The sequence below is a fragment of the Argentina silus genome (assembly GCF_951799395.1).
Source record: "Argentina silus genome assembly, chromosome: 8".
Lineage (NCBI taxonomy): Eukaryota > Metazoa > Chordata > Actinopteri > Argentiniformes > Argentinidae > Argentina > Argentina silus.
The window spans coordinates 6751992-6771104 of NC_139662.1; the positions used below are offsets into that span (position 1 = coordinate 6751992).

The 19113-nt window shown below is 43.0% G+C and overlaps 1 protein-coding gene across 1 annotated transcript in view; it reads left to right on the plus strand.

Annotated features, from left to right (window-relative positions):
• Positions 1–19113, plus strand: part of mtor (mechanistic target of rapamycin kinase) — a 70041-nt gene that overhangs the window by 40724 nt on the left and 10204 nt on the right. Inside the window, exons 29-38 of the mRNA XM_083675588.1 lie at positions 2059–2134; positions 4431–4570; positions 7113–7213; positions 8136–8251; positions 10762–10839; positions 11545–11652; positions 13002–13127; positions 14023–14154; positions 14948–15063; positions 18548–18665. Of these exons, the coding sequence (XP_083531714.1) occupies positions 2059–2134; positions 4431–4570; positions 7113–7213; positions 8136–8251; positions 10762–10839; positions 11545–11652; positions 13002–13127; positions 14023–14154; positions 14948–15063; positions 18548–18665 (1111 nt within the window). The remainder of the gene's footprint in view (positions 1–2058; positions 2135–4430; positions 4571–7112; positions 7214–8135; positions 8252–10761; positions 10840–11544; positions 11653–13001; positions 13128–14022; positions 14155–14947; positions 15064–18547; positions 18666–19113) is intronic.

Sequence of the window (19113 nt, forward strand, 5' to 3'; positions counted from 1 at the left end):
GGCTGTCGCATGCATGTAAATTGTATCACCATACAGTAATCCAGGATAGGGAGGAGAGTCGCCTGGACAGTCGCCTCCTCCTATTGTCAAAGTTGAAGCAGGACTTTTTTATGGACTTGTAGAACTTGTATTTATGTACAAAAAAACAAGCTTAACTTTCAACATGTGTTTTAAATGACAGTTTATCATCTATCCAAATGCCCAGGTACTTGCATATTGTGGGACTTGTTCAATTTGGCCTCCTTTTAGGGTACAAATATGCAGATCATTGCAATCAATATTACGGGATCTAGATTTTGTCCTCATGCAGTACCAGCTTAAGATCAATAAGCGATTTTTGAATAGAATCTGTGTTTATGCTCATGAAGTGTCTTATTATGCCAAAAAAAATAGTGGATACTGTCTGTGCCTGGTTCTCAGTCCTTTAATAATATCATATAGGGGTGTTAGTATCAAGGCCAAAGTCAAACATGTCAAGGGCAAAGTCAAGCAAAGATGTTTAGACCTACTGCATGATTAGGATTTCTCTACAAAAAGAAATGAAAAGGGTCCATGCATTGACCCTTGCTGCACCCCCACCATTTATCACATCATCACTCTGTAGAGCAGCAAGTGAGACGGGCCAAGCTGTTTGTTGTTTTCATGCCAAGCAAATGATGTTGTTTTCAACATTGTGTATTAACATTTGATTAAATGAAACTGCACTTACTGTATTGACCACACTTAACTTGTCTCTAAACCTGTGTAGTAAATCTGGGGGACTTACTTTAGTAACAACACTGTAATAACATGCTGTTACATGAGGAAGTACTTTATTTAGTACTTTGTCACATTGCATAGTAATGGAGTTGAGTGGTTTGTCTTATTAAACTGTGGAGTGAGAACAATTCCTTATTCTGTTTGTATAATAACACAAACCTTTCACTCCAGTTATCTAAACACTAAACATCTTAATACAATGTTATTAGAGTAATTGTAGCATTACTAAACAGGCATTTGTAGTTATTAGAAATTTGACTTTTTTTTACTTTGTACATATTTATATTTGATAATCTATAGCTTTGTACTATGTATGGTTAGCAACATATTTTGCATTTAGATTACCACTTGTGTCCACTGAATCCACTCATCACATTTGTCTGGCCCTGTGTCACCCAGGGATTCTGACATAGGCTGGGATGTCCTTCATCAACTCTCTTGCCTGCTGTCCTTAGGACCCCCCACCGCCTTCCAACTTCCTTCAAAAGATAAATTTTTACAGATGTACTTGCAGAGGCTGACCGTGGCTTTCGTAGTCAAAGAAATACTACAGAGTTGCCTTTTGGATGAGTGCTTCCAGATGTGTGTGTGTGGGGGGGGGGGTTTCAAACACATTAGAGGGATCAGAGTCATGATGGAGAATGGTTGACACTTGATGGGCTATCCGGCACATTTACCTTTCAAAATATACACCTTTGCTGAAAGAAAAAACATTTGTCTACGGGTGTGAGTGCTCTCCTGTAGGCTATTGGCTGATTCATGATAGTAATGACCCTTGGTTTATTGATTGGGGGGGTTAGGGTTAGGGGGGGGTTGCACAATAAAACAGAATCACAGCATACACTTTTGATGTATCTTACATTGCTTTTAGGCCCTTTTCTTATGAACAAACTATTGTACGTCTCAGTTAGATGCTTAAGATAAATTAGATTAGATAAATTAGTCCCATTCCGTTGATGTATTACGCACTGAAACACATTTTAGTCTTGGGGGGCGGAAAAAGTCACTGTGCTGCGCTCCTCATGTTGTAAGATTAGATCAGAGCAACACTTAAGCATCCCCCAAACATTGATTTTCTTTGCAGTGATGGTCCTCAACACAAGGTTATTCATAGCCATCAGTCATACAGTGGCAGCAGTGTCTGGATCCTATTCCTTCCATTTCATCAGTTCTGATTGCCATTATACATTACCCAGATTATGCAGTATGTGACTCTTGAGAGCTTTCTTGAGTCAGTTGCCAGGATTGGTATGGAAATTGCCTAAAAGCTGTCTCTTTGTTTCTGTCTGTGTGTTTCAGCATTAATAACAAGCTGCAGCAACCAGAGGCAGCATCCGGGGTACTGGAGTACGCCATGAAACACTTTGGCGAGCTGGTGAGTTCTTTTATCCATCCCTACATGCACTGGGCCACATTAAATGGGCCCTAGAAAGTGTATTCTTCCCTCAAACACATTCTTTAACAAGAGGATAAGCACCATTTGAGACACGTGCCCCTAGAACGCCCTGTTCTCACTGCAACATGTGGAGAGGACGTCTGCTTCAGTGGTCAACAGCACCCATAGGCAGGGGCTCTTTCTTCTCCTCTAGTTGTTCTTTCATAATTCACATACCTGATGGTTTTATTACCAAACTGTCTTCTTTGTCTGTCATGATAGTAGCTGTGGAGGTTTATGTTGGAAATTGTACATTCATTTTATGCATTCCATGCACTGCTTCTCTTTCATCCCAAAATATATCCATATGAAATGTAAATATGAGTGATCATTTTTTTTTTTTTTTTTTTGCATTTAGTATTTTAAATAGAACTTTTGTGTGCACTTATTTTTCCTCTGGCCCCTAATGCCAGGAATCCGGGAGCATAGCCCTTAGATAGATAGATAGATAGAAACTTTATTTATCCCAGGGGGAAATTCAGGTTCCAAGTAGCATACAGACATAGGGGTATCACACATAACATACACATACAACATACAACATTAGCAGCATTTTATACAGGCGAGGTGCAGTTGTAAATGTCTTTGCAGTTAGGTGAGGTTGTTTGAGAACTGAAGTTGTTTAAGTTAACTAGCTAGCTAATTTAGAGTAGAATGCTTTTTTGAACCGTTAATTTCAGATCCAAGTTTGATGATGTATTTTTGCGTGCACTATTTCTCGCATTTATACTATAGCAACAAATACCAGAGAGGGACAAGTCAACCAACATGTTTTAAGTATGATTTGTCAGAGGTTTTAAAACTATGGTTTTCAGTGCACAGATGCTAAGGGTGATGGGTGTTTAAAGCCACTTTATAACATGCACAGTATTTGCTAATCTGACATGCCAAGTGAAAAGATCACAAAATGTGAATTTGGTCATTGGTATTTATATTGATATTCCCAAATGTCATAGAATAAAGAAAACACTTTATTCTTTATGTAACTTTTATGTCGTTTTTTTTGTTGTCCCGCCAGACTTTGGCAGTAGACTATTTCTCTGTGAAACAGAGATGTTTCAGACTCTCCCTATTGTTCTAACTGTCATACACAGTACTTACCACTGTTATTCATCAGTCTCATGTTCTCCAGAGGGACTCAGTCCAGATATTAAATAACGTTTCTAAACAGAAGACATGCCTTGGAAGCCCTCTCCCAGCTTATTCCACATCTATTACATAACACCCTAGAAAGGCTTTCTTTGTTAGATGTTAATTGTTTCCCCCTCTGTCGTAATTGCACCACACTGTAATTGTGCTTTTTTTTAATAACGCCCCCGATTGATCACCCGTATGATTTTTATCTGAGTTGTCATTTGCTGTGCGTGAGCACAACCAGTAAATAATACTAATTTGCCTAGCTGTCCCTCTTTTATTTTTTACAGTAAAAGGTAGAAATAAGTTAAATAGAAGTCTAGAAAGACTTGCACGCCAATGAAAGAGCAATTGTGGAAAGCAGTCGAGAACAACCTCTCTGGTGTTTGTAGAAACAACCCAAACAGATCCTTTTACAGTATGTGCCATTTGGTTTTATTAAGTGGCTACTTTTAGCCCAGAGTCCAGTTGTTAGACCTCTGACTGTTTCACTGGTGGGTTCCTGAAGAAATTGCCCTACCGCCTGTTTTTGTAAGCTATAATTATGTTCTGCATTAAAGCCTTGGTGAAGTAAGAAAACATTCAGTAAAAGTGCCTTGGAGAGTCCTTCCCGGAACCTTGTTTATGAGGTAAACAGTCAGTAGCATTTACTATGAGAGCGAGGCAGCAGACTGTGCCAGACGGCAGCTTTTGTTTTCCATCCCAGTCAGGCTCATCACCAGGTGCCAGAGGTCAGGGCAGATCTGCGCATCATTTGCTGAGGTCACTGACAGGAAGTCAACATAGATAGGTCACTCTGACGGGAATCTCCCATCATGCATGAAGTGTCATGAACAGGAAGTGGTTCATTGATATGTTTTTTTTTTTATGCTTCAGCCCTGACTGACTTAAGCATTAAAACAGTTTCATCATCCCACCATGTAAAAAGAACATACTAAGAGGCAAAAGCATTCAATATTGATCATCTAACATAACATCCTCATATTATAGACAACTCTGTGTCGTATGTTTGTTTGGCAATACACTTGGACCAACGATGATCTTTGTTTATCCGATTAATTCAGGATTGGTCATTTTCACTCTTTCACCATCCTATTTATAGGAAATCCAGGCCACCTGGTATGAGAAGCTTCACGAGTGGGAGGATGCCCTGGTGGCGTACGACAAGAAGATTGACATGAACAAAGAGGACCCCGAGCTGATCCTGGGTCGCATGCGCTGCTTGGAGGCTCTGGGCGAATGGTGAGTGTTAGAACACTGGGTACGGGTTTTGAAGAGGGCACAGCCAAACCAATGAGACCTGTACAGCAGGTCTAAAGGCATGATGTTAGGTTTGTGCTCTTTTCCTTCTCAATGGCCATTAAAGGTGAATTGGGGTGAACTAACCCCTTTGTGTTGGTATCTGATCATTCCAGGGTGTAAAGGGAATCTAAAAGTAGGGGAAAGTCTGATCCACACTTGCACTTGAAACGGACATGATGAGCAAATGATGTTGTCTTTAGTCTAGTGACAGACATCATATTATACACGTTACCCAGAGTCATTCTACAGTGTACTTCCCTGAGCAAAAAAAGTAGGATTCACTGAACTGATGTTGCAGGGTGCATCTAGAAATATTTTACTCTGTGTGAGTGTAATTGGGAAAGACAGGATTGTGAGGTTAAAGATTTGCCGCGGGCAGACCATTCCCCAATACTTTGTGCTTGCTCACAATGCACCGTCAGCCTGTTCCTAATGAAATCTGACGTTGGGGCTCTTTGATGACCGGGTGTGAAGAGAGAGTGGAAAAAGTCAAAAGTTTCCTGAAATGAGACCTGGGTAATATTACTGGGAAGTGCCAGGACAGTCAGTCAAGGCCCGTTACCGGCCAGGTAGCTCCACACACCATAGAACCTCCTCACCGCAACACCAGTCAGCTAGTGCCAGTATCTCTCTCTCTCTCTCTCTCTCTTCAAAGGTGATTACATTCCCACAGCAGGGGCATCACGCACCCATTATTTTTGAGGGGGCCCAAAGTACGTGAGGAAGGACGAGGATAAGTCCGGAGGGGGTCATAGCCCCCATGTGGAAGTTGGGAAATTTTGATCAAATGCGGCATTACAAATTAATCATGACGACTTTGGCCCACAGTATAACAGGCCTTGAAAGAGCAAAGTTGTTGGGAAAGGAAATGTCTCAAGTAAAGGCTTTGACACTAACCAGACACTAGTTTGCTTATGTAACTTGTAGTTTTGTGCCATCATTTTATACCCCTAGTTTTTTTTCTTGTTTTTTTTTACAATAACATGATTGAAGCTAGGGGAAAAGAAAGAAGTGACATAGGCAATTGTTATGTCATTACTTAGGATAGAAGTCCTGTGGGAATGCATTGTTTCCAGTTAAGGCAAACAGTACAGTTGATCTCTGTTCTACCATTGAGTGATGAATCAATCTGTCATTCTATCAACTCTCAAAGGCAATTCACAGAACAGTAAATAAGTCATGCTTTCATGCTGAAAACATTAACTGAAAGGTCACAAATCTAATTAGAATTTACTTTACTTTAAAGATACATTTCTGAATTATTATTTTAAAGGTACAATAAATCTTTCCACCCATAAATTGACCCAAAATACAATTCCCCACACACTACATACATGTTGTACATACCATAAAACTTTAGTTAGTAGTCCAGGCGTTTGCTTTAACCACGGAGCACACCCGACACATATTAGAGAAAGGCTGATATTGGAGACCTCTGTCATATGACAGAGCTGAAATATATACCATACTGAGAACAAATATCCATCAACATCATATAAACATATAGAACCATTTTGATTGACTGACAATCCCAGCTTGATTTAATTGAATATTTGCCAGGTAGCAAGGTTAACATGGATTAAATAAATAAGGCCCCTATGATCAGACATGCTCACACTGTCTTCTATACAAAAATGAAGTGTGAAGAAATAATATCAGTCTTCTCCCCCGTATTTTTGTTCAAGTGAAATTCCATTGGGTTGAGTGATGGGCTGCTGAGTCAACCGATAGCCCAGTGTACCTGCTAGGTAAGCCTATTTGAGGCACGCACAGCAGTAGCGCACCGGGGCCTCTTGTTTTTCTAGCTTCCATATATTATGCCTGAGCTTGGTCAGCTGGAGAACTACTTCAATGCCTCTCAATCAAACCTGTCTGACTCTCCCCCTCCAATCTTAATAACACTCACCAAATGTCCTTTCCCTAAAACACGTGCAAACAGCATCGGTTTCATCCACAGGGAGCTTTTTGATGGCACACACAGTACTGATTGACTGACTTATTGCGGTAATAGGGTTGGTTGAATTCACCTGGGATTGAAGGGAATACAAGTATTTGTTTGTTTACTGACATATTTGATATTATCAGAGCTGTGGTTGTTACAGCCGCATGCTGGCACATAGCTATCAGATGTTTCTTAATAATAAAAAAAATGTAGACTTGGCAGGAGCCAGGTTTTCAATGAAGCGAAGCATCCTTTTATTTCATTATCTTTCTTTTTATTCCATGCCAGTTCCGAATGGGGGTTTGTTGATGGAGAATGGAACATGTGCCGATTCAGTATTTTTTAGATGGGTTTGATAATACATTTAACTCAGTTAGACTGTTTGAATGCGTTTAATTGAGACCAAGACCTTACTGGTAGAAACATTTGATGATTGTCTTTGCTTAAGTAATAAAAGCAGTAATGTAGTATTGCACAGGCTTTGTTGTCTCTTGATTTCTATTAAGCCTGTGTGTTTGTGCACATGTGTGTGTGACCCAGGGGCCAGTTGCACCAGCAGTGCTGTGAGGAGTGGACCCTGGTCAGCGAGGAGACCCAGGCCAAGATGGCGCGCATGGCAGCTGCTGCAGCCTGGGGTCTAGGTAAGAGCCCTCCTTTACCTACACTAACAAATTACATTCCCTAAAACACATTAACAAATAGTTTTCTTCCCTTTCTCTAGCACTTCTTACGGTTACACTTATTCTGACGACTACTACTTATTCTTATAGAATGTTTTACTTGCGAAGTCAATCTGGATAATTTAATTTAATGTGGGGGAATGAAAAATGGTTAAAAGTAAAGATAGATGATAAAACCTCATTGTATAGATGATTTAAATTTAGGTTCCATATTTGTGTGTCCCTGTTGTTCTATTGTAAATATCATCTGTAAGCATTTGATATACCTATACGTGAGGAAAAGGTTTGATACACCTACCGTATACACCAGAAAGGCAGTTGCAGTTATACGCCACTGTACACTATACCACTGCAATAGTTCCACTGGGAGCCTGAAACAGTGAACAGGCATTCACTCTCTCTGACTCACATCAATTGAAGCCGAGCGATAACAATAACAGCAAGGTTCGAAATCCCCCCTTCACATCCAGATGGCAATGACATCTAGTCATAAAGTAACCCTATCGTAATGTGTAATGGTGGAGAAAAACACTTCCCCTTACAACAGCCAGCCTACAGTCCCGATGGCCTATGGCTTCATTACATTCAAACCTAATCCGTAACCCTACCACTGGCCCCATCCACATGTAGACTGAGAAGATTCTTTTGTTGGTGTCTTGGGGAAACAAAAATACTACTGTCTGGTGTACTGTTTTCTAGAATTGAACTGTGAAACACTGTATATCATTTTATTAATCCTGAGGAAACATACAATTATGTCTTATATTTTGCACTCATTCGATGTCAGGCTGATACAAACGTTTAAATTCTATGGTTAAACATGTTAACCATGTTAACAATCGGTAGCTTGGTAACTAGTTTGTCTGTGTACTTGGTTCTCTAGGCCACTGGGACAGTATGGAAGAGTATACGTGTATGATTCCCAGAGACACCCATGACGGAGCCTTCTACAGGGCTGTACTGGCTTTGCATCAGGACCTCTTCTCATTGGCCCAGCAGGTGAATGACATAAGCAGTTTTCTAGTCATATATACAGTATATATATTGGTTGACTCGAGGATGATAATTGAGGATGGCCCACCTGGACAGGCTGCTTGATTAATACCTACAGCTATGCTTGTGTTCAGTCTTCTTAAATTAAGTTTTTTCTTTTCACACATTGTTGATTTTCAGTTGTGCCAAGTTTCTTTAATTACAGTATAATGGTTATTTGTTAAACTGCAAGTGTTTCATTAGTTTGGACCTAGTGCTCCTGGCACTTTTGCACTCATTGAGGCTTTATAGAAAGGTGTGAAAAGGTAGAATTTTCATCAATCCTCACCCTGAAATGGTGTGGAACACCTTACTATTTTCAGCCTGTACCATTAGTACTATAAATGTATAGATGACCTCACAAAGGCTCCAGACAGGATACATTTCTTTCAAATCACTTGGCACTTCCTTTGTGTGACGTAATGTATTGTCCTAATCATAAATCATCACATCTTTCACCCTCGAGAACAATTTTTTTGTTTTGACCGGGGTATCAACAATATCTAGTGATCGGGCCTCCTCATTGGCCAAGAGATGAGCTCATAGTCTCTGGAGGTAGATCAGTCAAAGCGGGCGCGATGCTAGGGGTGTTTTACAACAAGGGGGCCGGGAGGAAGCTGACCACACGGCAGACACACACACCTGTTCCTCTAGTCTCTGTAGACCCATCCACCCAGTCACTCTCTTACCACGGCCCCCAGAGACTTGCACCCTGTTTGCCCCCGTCAGTCCCATTGTCCAGCCCCCTGCATTCAAAGATTAAGTCCAGGTGTGGCCTTACAGGTTTCTTTCACAGTTGAAAAGGCGACTTTGAGGATGAGCCTATTCACGTTGAATGAGAAGCAGATGGAGGGGGGAAAGGGTGAAAGCTTAAATGTCAAGATGAGCTCAGTTGTGTCTTCCAGATATGGTCTGTAATCCTCAAGCTTAAGTCTTTTTGATTCCTGTACTCTGAGGCTTTTTTTTGAGTCAGGAGACATGTGTACTGGGAAGCTAAGCGTGCATCTGAGTTCTACCTCGACGTTATAAATCTGCTAGTGATCTGTCTGTCCCTACTGCACCTCATACTGTAGACACAACAGTGTTGCTCTCCCCTAACAACACTGCTTGCGTTGCCAATATTCATGATGTACCACATACTCCTTTGCTTTCGTCACTTGATTTGGAAAAAGTCTGTTAATAAGCTCTAAAAAAAAAACTGTTGTTTTCCTTACCCACTCTTGTGGCTTTCGTGAAATGGAAATGCGCACGTTTGGGCGAGGTTTTTGTTTTGATTCCCTTTTGGATTGTCCTTACCCGCTGTCAGTGAGTCAGATAGATAGTTGGAGTGCAGTCTGACTCTGATAAGAGCACATGAGATGATTGTGAACTGTGCTGAGGACCAGTTCACCATTCCCAATTCAAATACACTCTTTTTAACTGCCTTGGACATCTGCATGCTCCGGCTTTGTTCATGTGTTCAGGACAGCCTGAACACATCATTTATCATGTAAAAGTCCCCCCCCCCCCCCCCCCCCCAACACTTTCTTGTTGTGCATGCCTATCAGGCTTTTTGGCACGGACCCGAAAAGTAATTGCACCTAGGCGTGCTGAAACAGCTGTGTCTTCAAGCCTTGGATAGCCTCTCCTCTGTCCTCCCTCATCTGTTCCACTGCCTGGGTAATTACAGTGCACAGAATACAGCCTTTAGGTTGACAATAAGTCAGGGGGGCTTTCCATAGAGATATTTTGTGTCTGTGTGTGTGTGTGTGTCTTCTCTCTCTCTCTTTGTCTCAGTTCATGAGGAGTAGTGAGATTCGGAGACACTATTACACACTATTTGAGTTGTTCAAAGTGCAGCGTTACACTCAGCTGTTCATTTATCCTGTTCATGTACAGTAAAACACCGGGCAGCCTGTGTGTATATACAACAAAAGGTTTCGAGTGTTAACAAGCAGCATGTCTTGTTTAATCAAAGCAGTTTGATGTGTGAGTGTTGGCACTCGTAGGTTGAGGGTCTGTGTGCTCAACTCACAGGCTGTTCCTGCCTTTATTTGATCAGGGTTTTTACATGGATTTGGGGTTGGACCAAAACCCATTGGTCTTGCTGCAGTAGATGGGCCTGGAGTTCATGCAGGTAGGGTAGGAAGGTTTTGAGCAGCAGTAGATGCACAGTACAGAACATTCTATGTCGAAGTTCTATGTTTCTTGACTGAGGAAATGTCACATTTCGCTCCTTGTTATTTTTACTGAAGGGTAGGAGACTGAGAAGGGAGTGATAGAGTGCAAAAGAAAGAATCAGGAGCAGAACACATGGAGAACAGGTGTCTGTTTATCAACCTTACAGATTGATCCTTTACTTCTTCTTACCAGTATTCCTGTTTGACATTCTTCTTCTGTTTTTCTCAGTAGATAACGCCAATGTCCTTGCCATTTTCATAACGCGTGTTTGTGTTTGTGTGTGCATGTGCGTGCGTCTGTTCGCTTTTTCCTTCCAGTGCATTGACAAGGCCAGAGATCTGCTGGACGCCGAGCTGACTGCCATGGCTGGGGAGAGTTACAGCCGGGCTTACGGGGTAAGGTGCTTCCCACTGGTGCTTCAGTAAAACGGTTGTGAGTAAAAGCAACTAGCCTTACTCCAATGCAAAAAGGTCAGTCAACGATCTTTTGTCACTAATTTATAAAGAAACGAGCAACATGATGTTACTCCTAAGTATCAGTCTACATTACTTTGATCTATAAACAAATTGGAGCTGTTTACTCCACATCTGCCTGAATTCCATTCCACTTCCAATTCCCTTAACTGTGTACTTCATATCAACAAACCTGTCTGGTCCCAATGTTGGACCAACATCATAGATGTTTATCCTATACAGATGTTGTTTGAGGAATCAGCATCTCTAGCCTGACACTGATAGCAGTTGTGATGAAAGAAAGAGATAATTGCTCTCCTCTCATTTGGCCGCCAGCCATTCTCAACAAAACATCTAAATTGAATGCGATGCGTGTAAATGGTCATGCTAGAAGGATGCAGCAAGCCACCGCATAGAGATGAAAGAACAAGTTAGTTACAATTGACGGGCCCCACATAATGAACACATAGGCATTCATAAGCAATGCCAAACCATAAAAACATAATTAATTTAACTTTGGCATAATCACTGGTTAGCCTGTGATTATTGATGTGATCGTGAAAGGCCTATGAATATGCAGTGGCCTCCAATGAAGTGCTACCAGATGAAGGTGTGCTGTGATTTGATGAAGTGTGTTTCTGTTGGCAGGCCATGGTGTCATGTCAGATGCTGTCAGAGCTGGAGGAGGTGATACAGTACAAGCTGGTCCCAGAGAGGAGAGATATCATACGGGACACCTGGTGGGAGAGGCTACAGGTGACTGGCGTGGAGGACACACACACACACACACACACACACACACACACACACACACACACACACACTTGAATTGTGTAATAGTGCAATGGAAAGTACTTCAGAGCAGAAGACCTGATGGGCAAAGGTGAAATGGGTGCACACACACACACACTAATGATTATGATGATTATTGTCGGGTAATTACCAATCTGTATACAGTACAGGCTGTTCAAATAAGGCATGAAGAAAATTACAAAACCACCAAATGTTAGGAAAACCATGGCACACGCCAAGACTTAATATGGATGCTAGTCTTTCCAAAAATCACCATCCGTAAAAATTCATTCAAAACCCTAGATGTTCTGTGAAGTTCCATTACCACTGTCATTGTGAATCAAAACAACCCCTGTAGCTCTTTTTAGGCCACTGTCTGTGCATGTCCAATTCAAAACGGGTGGGTGTGATGACAGGTACAGTAGGCAGTTGATCCTTGATACCATTCCTAACATGTGACGGCATTACTCTCTGACTCCTTATATGTTACGTAACATGACATCCTTAATACCATCCTTAATACCCCCCAGGTTTCGGTGCCACTCCTCCTCTTGAGTGGTTCAGGTGTTATTGACGTCTTGAGGCCACCTGTTGCCTAGACGACGAGCCAACAAGGCAGTTATTTACACTTCTCCAGGGCCATCATGTCTCCCAGGGGGGAAATAACGTTCCCCCATCCCCCCCCCCCCCCGCAGTAGTCCCTGTGTTGTGAAAGCCCCTTGATCGTCTTTACTTTTTCCATTCATAAAAGAAGAGGAAGGAGTGTGGGGATTTGGATCATGAGGATCTCGTTGAACAAACACTAAACCTTAATGGCAGCACCAGGGTTCAGATGTTGACAGGCTCCTCTCTCAAGTGATTTATTGGCGGCTAACATGACACATCTGTCAAGGATACACCACTTCTCTGTCAAATGACTGGAACGGAGGCAGAGCTCCTTCCAGTCTGCACGTGTGTGTGTGTGTGTAAGAGCATAAAGTATCCCCCTCCCCTACACACTCATGCTACAATGATTGTTTTTCCAAGTGACTTTTTTTTTTATACTGTGTGTGTCTGTGTCTGTGTGTCTGCACGTGTGTGTGTGAAAGCACATAAAGTATCCCCTACCCCCACCCCCTCCCCTACACACTCATGCCACAATGACTGTTTTTGCAAGTGACTTTTCATACTGTGTGTGTGTGTGTCTGTCTGTTTGTCTGCTTAATGAATCGGTCCCATAGGTTTTCAACTCTGCTGCCGTCTTCTCCCTCTCCATGTGTGCGTTGTACATTGTGTTTTAACTGTGGTTGTGGGTTTTTGTTATTTTTCTCTAGGGTTGCCAGCGGATTGTAGAAGACTGGCAGAGAATCCTCATGGTCCGTTCTCTCGTCATCAACCCCCACGAGGACATGCGGACGTGGCTCAAGTATGCCAGTCTCTGTGGCAAGAGTGGACGTCTGGTGAGTTCACAAGTCCAGCTCCTTAGATCACTATAAACATACAAGACTTGCATGGGGTGGTCAGTTTGTGCTGTGTGATGATTGATGAGCTGTGTGATGATTGTGTTAGCTCCCAGAGTGCTTACCTACGCTTTAGTTTGTGGCCCAGCACGGTGGTGAGTGGCGTGGATATGCTGTTCAGGTTCACTGCTGTACCCTGGGATTCGTTGTGTGATTATCATTCCCCAAGGTACATCTTGTACACAGGTAACCACTCCATTGGTGGAAACATTGTTTATTGGTTTCCTGTCACAATAAGGGGGGAAAACAGATTGCGCTCGATTTGGGAACAGTGCAATTTCAATTTACTCGTACTGAAATTACTGATAAATGTAACACGTCTCCCTCAATCACACTGTTTAGAAACTCTACCTCTAATCTGTTTAAAGAAAGTGTCAGAATTATTCCTCTTTTCCTCCAGTATTATTGTAAGTGATTGTCACAGATTGCAGGCAACTGACCAGGTTTCCACTCCACACACAGCCCTCTCAGACGTATCCGGTATGATGTCATTCCGAAAGAGCTGCGGTTCGCTCACAGCAGCACAACATCAAACATAGTAGGCAGGGAAAGTGATTAAAGGAAAACCCCCCCCGGTGGCTGAACAAACGGGGGGGGAAATGAATGAACACACTGTTGTAAAAGACCGACTGCTCCATGGGGGTCCACAGTTCGTGTTTCTCCCCCTTTAGTAGCACAGTAATTGAGATGTTTATTTACCAAGCGGTTGAAGCAGGCCTGTGAAAACCTGTGAAATGGCCCAAGGTTTATTAGATAGGGGAGCTAAGGGACCTGGGGTTCAAACGTTCCTGAACCATTAAACCCTTTTGACACTTTGTCCTCTCTTCTCCTCCAGGCTCTGGCACACAAGACCCTGGTCTTGCTCCTGGGTGTGGACCCCTCCAAGCAGCTGGACCACCCGCTGCCCACTGCCCACCCTCATGTCACTTACGCCTACATGAAGTACATGTGGAAGAGCGCACGCAAGGTAGGGCCCTGAACCAGCAGGAGACACTATACCCTGATTTACACTATAGGACCAAAATGAAATGAACTGAGCTGTCCTGGGCTGATTTCTGTTTGTCACCATGGAAAATGCTTGTGCACACACACACACACACACACACACACACACAGACACACGTGTATAACCACATGTTCCAAAAGGGCCTTTCTCGGTGCGGGGCTCATTAGAGAAGTGTTGGGGTCTGATGGTGGGCTTACGTAAGTGTGAGTGTGGGGCACCCGCAGCCTGTTGCCTGCCACAGGGCCAGGGCCAGGGCCAGCTGCAGGAGCAGGAGCAGGAGCAGGAGGAGCTCACCAGGCAGGAATCTTAATGACACACTACCAGAGGAGACCCCATCCAGTCCCTACTACTATGTTGTGTGTGTAGTAATAGTAGAGCACCACAGTTTCCCTGGGAAAAAGGATTTGTTTTAATGAGAAATGTTGTAAGTTCTTATCAGGGATTGAAGAACAGCAATTGTATTTTGACATTGCTTGTTTCAGGGATTTGAATTCAATTTCAATACCAATTTGAGAAATGCCCTTAATTTTCACTGAGAACTATATTTGTACTGTACCTTATTGAATTTCTACTTGAACTGAATTTAATTGACCCCAACCCTGACACAGTTGACTGGAAATGGAAATAGATGTGATCCCATGTCAGTTGATAATTGGGGAATGTTCACAGATGATATGCAATACACTTACAGTAGATAATAATGACAGTCCTATTAGTTCTGCTCACCCCCTTTGTCTCTCCCTCAATCTTCCAGATCGATGCCTTCCAGCACATGCAGCACTTTGTACAAGGGATGCAGCAGCAGGCCCAGCATGCCATCGCAGCCGAGGACCAGCAGCACAAGCAGGAGCTCCACAAACTCATGGCCAGGTCAGCCTGCAGCAACACAAAGCCACAGCTGTTTCATCACACACAAACACACATCATTTCACATTATGAAAATCTGATAAGGCGTAATTTGACTACTTTTCAAAACAAACGCTCCACTAGCCGTCCAAAACTAAACATTTGGGTTTCATCATGTAGCAGATGTGATGAAAGCACAGTCCGCGTGTTTCTTTTTGGATGGATGCATGGTATCATTTCAGGTGTTTATGGTTCTTTGCATTCATCAGGGCCCAAAGTGCTTTACACAGAGTGAGGGTACTCTAACTCACGGTATCCACCACACATTTGAAGGATCTATGTACATTTACCTACACAGTTGGGGTTGTTTGACAGCCACATGTGTGCTAGAATGCTCACCACAGTACAGTACAACTACTCCCCTGAAGAGGTGAGAAGATGTTATGCACGGTTGAAGCAGGAGGTAGAATAGCTTCACAAAGGTCTCATATTTGCTGGGCCCTCGTGTTCTCTCAACTCACAGGGTCACAGACAGGGTGTGCTGCTCATGGCCATGACCCCATTTGGGTCGTCTTAAGTAACTCCATCAACCGCTTACTGGCATGCCTCTGTTTGTTTGTAAAACTGCCAACTGGCATGCCTTTTATTCACAAAGCAGCAAGTTTATTCACAAAGCGGGAATCTAACCACCTCATCTCCAACCAAATGTACCGATGCCCGCAGGCACTGTAGACCAGGTGTGTCTGTCTCCCCTCTCTGGTGTGCACTGTCAGCACCTGTGTCAACACCCCAGCATCTCTTGACTCCTGCCCCCGCCTGAATGTTGCCCTCTTCACATCACTTCTTTCCCTTGGCACAACCTACCATCATCATCTGTCCTTACTGTCGGCATAGTTGCAGTGTGGTGAGCGCTCAGGCACAAAATGGCCACCAAAGCAACACATAAGGCTCCACTTGCTGGGGCAAGTAGTAGAGCAGACCAAAAAATACCTAACAACTCACGATACTCTACAGGATGTTTTTGTCGTTGTACCTTGTCTTTAACAACGTTTTGTTGATAAAACAGTGATTATTCAACCAGTTTTAGTAAACAGTTAGAAATTGCATTGCGCATCATGTGAGCACTAGTTGCAGTTTTCAAAACTCCCATTGGATTATGTCTCATCACATCTATTCGAAATTTTACGTTTAAGATGGCTGACTTTGCTCACTTTTTGGCACTTTGGAGCCCCTTCAGTGTACAATGAATGCTAAGCACTGGCGGTGGATGACATGAACTGCATGAACAGCTGCTCCAGGACTTGTATGGTTTAGCCTGTGGTTGGTAAGGTTAGGAATCAGACTTGACAAGCTGATTTGAAATCAGTCCTTAAGGGAAGAGAATGTCTTATCTTTGGGTCAGGGTTAGCGTTAACCTTTCAGGCAGTGTTCACAGCCAGCAGGAGCACACAACAATATATAGCTGTTTGGTGTTTGTGGATCCCAGCAGAAGGTGATCGAAAATGTAAAAGCATTGATGAAAAAATGGCTCGACAGGATATCAAAGCCTAAGGAAGTAGTTTGCGTGCTCCTTGAGACCATACAAACAAATACTTCCAGTACAGTATGATCCCCAAAGCTGTTTCCTTGACAGGGTTGTGGACGCCAAATGGCTGTCTGAGGGGAGAGAATTAGAACTCACAGAGTGCCTTCTGGCCCAGATGAAGTCAAATGCTATATTTCACTTGGGCTAAACGAACCAAAGCAAGCATGGGGTGAAAAAAACACATTTTCCATGGGTGGAATGCATTCACACTTGGTCAAGAGACAAGCCTTCATACAGTAAAACATCCAGTAAAAACACTCATCTTCGAGTCACACACGCACATACATACATACACAGACACACACACTCGCACCTCATCATTCTTATGAGGCAACAAGCAAACATGACACCCCAAGGAAGGAGTCTTTGGGATCTGGTGTTGTCTGAGGAATGTGTGCTGGGCAAACACCTATGTAATCTTCGTTAGCCCTGTTTCCCTCCAGACATGCCGACACACTTTCCGGAAAACAGGTCGGCAGTGTGGAATGGCGCACACCTGGTCCGTGCGCACGCACACGCTCATACAGTACATACTGTACATATGATACCCACACACACACACACACACACTATTGCCATCACCCCAAAATAATTTTGAAAAGGTTGATCGTGATAAGATCCGCAAACTTGGCATCTCCTGTCTGAATTACCATGGAAACAGCAGCAGGACTTGGCATGTGTATATTCACATGGCTCCCACTTTCTCTCATAATTTGATTTGCTGCTGTGTTGTCTGGAGGCCGAGGCACACTGAAACTGTACTGTATATTCACATGGAAAAGCACTCAGCAGAAATGACGTAATCCGACTGGATAATTTATTAGGGGTGCTCTGGAAATAGTAGTGCGCCGTACAGTCAGGAGCTGATGGATGGATGGCCAGGCAGCGCTCACCAGTTCGGTTAGACCAGTATAAACCCATTATGTGTTTGACTCAGGTAAATCAAACCCAAAACTAGTTTGAGTGCTTGCCTGAAATGTCAGTGTCTTTTACATGGATGAATAACTTATAGCAAGGAAAACTCCTGGGAGACCACATGGCACTATTCCCGCACCAATAATAAATTTTTTAACAAAAAAGTTGTAATTGAAAATCACTTCCCTAAACCTTTTGGTGGCTAAATCCGCCACGGCTTTTGGTAATGATGCCTAAGTATGATAAATGCTTGTGTGATTTCCAAGTCTCCGATCCCTCTTGTTCTATTTTAATGGACTGTCCTGTACTGAACATCATTGCCAACTCCCCTCACGACTGGTGATGACAGTAAGCATAGTTTATAAGTTATATGTATTTTGGGCAATTACTACAACAGAACATTTTCTCATACTGTACATTCAAAGTTAAAAATGGAATCTATGAGTTTAATTTGACCAGAGAGTCTACTCTAGTTCTTGGCCTCAGGCCTAGATAACCATCTCACTGTCCAAATGAGCCAGTAAGGGAGTAGTGTGTGGACAGGGCCTTGCTCGGTAACTCAGTGGCATCCTTGCTTTTAAAGGGGGAAAATCTCCTGCAAGGAAGCACCATAAGGAAAGCATTCATCACATTCATAATCTAGTGTAAGGCCTGATAGAAAAGGGCCTCATCACACATCCCACGTCATAACTGTTGAAATAAGGGATTGTAAATGTTGCCTTAGTGATTTGTCAAATCCTAGAGGTTTGCAACACTTGCATGATTACTCACTTTCCTGGGATCTTCAGACATGCGTTAGCTCCCTGAGCTGATGCCTTGACTTTAGTTTAGTGAGTTTGCCCTTGTGTCTTCCACAGGGAAGACCCCGTTTCAAACCCTGCCTCGTTCATACATGCACTGTAGGCCTCATTCTACTGCTGATTTATTTAATCTATATTGTATCTTTCTAACTGTCTCTAACTCTCTGCATCTCTCTGGGTTTCTGGCCACCTCCCACCCTCCCTCTAGGTGTTTCCTGAAGCTGGGTGAGTGGCAGCTCAGTCTGCAGGGTATCAACGAGAGCACAATCCCCAAGGTGCTGCAGTACTACAGTCACTCCACGGAGCACGACCGCAACTGGTACAAGGTCAGTCACCAGTCACTCTCTGCCCTCTCACATGTCACCCGTAGCCCATTAACATTGGCACCTCTCCCCTTTGCATCCATGTTTAGGGCCAGGGGTTATTCCTGACCACCTGACCTGCACAGGAAAAACAGCCCTACTGTGTATATATATATATATATATATAGATATATAGATATATAGATTAGGTCATATGGTTGAGAGAAACTCCTGGCCCTTTTCGTGTGCACTGAATCCGCAATTTTCAGATCATAAGTTAATGTACAGTACAGTATGATTTCTGCTGATGCGTTAAGAAGATGCTGATGCGTAAGACATGACATGATTTCTAATGAAAAACATGAGGGCATCTCTGGCTTTTTATTGCCCATGCCCAAGCTGTAGGCGTCTTCTCTCCAGTGTACAGTTCCCCTCAATAACTCTCAGGAGACATGAAACCCATCCCTCAGGG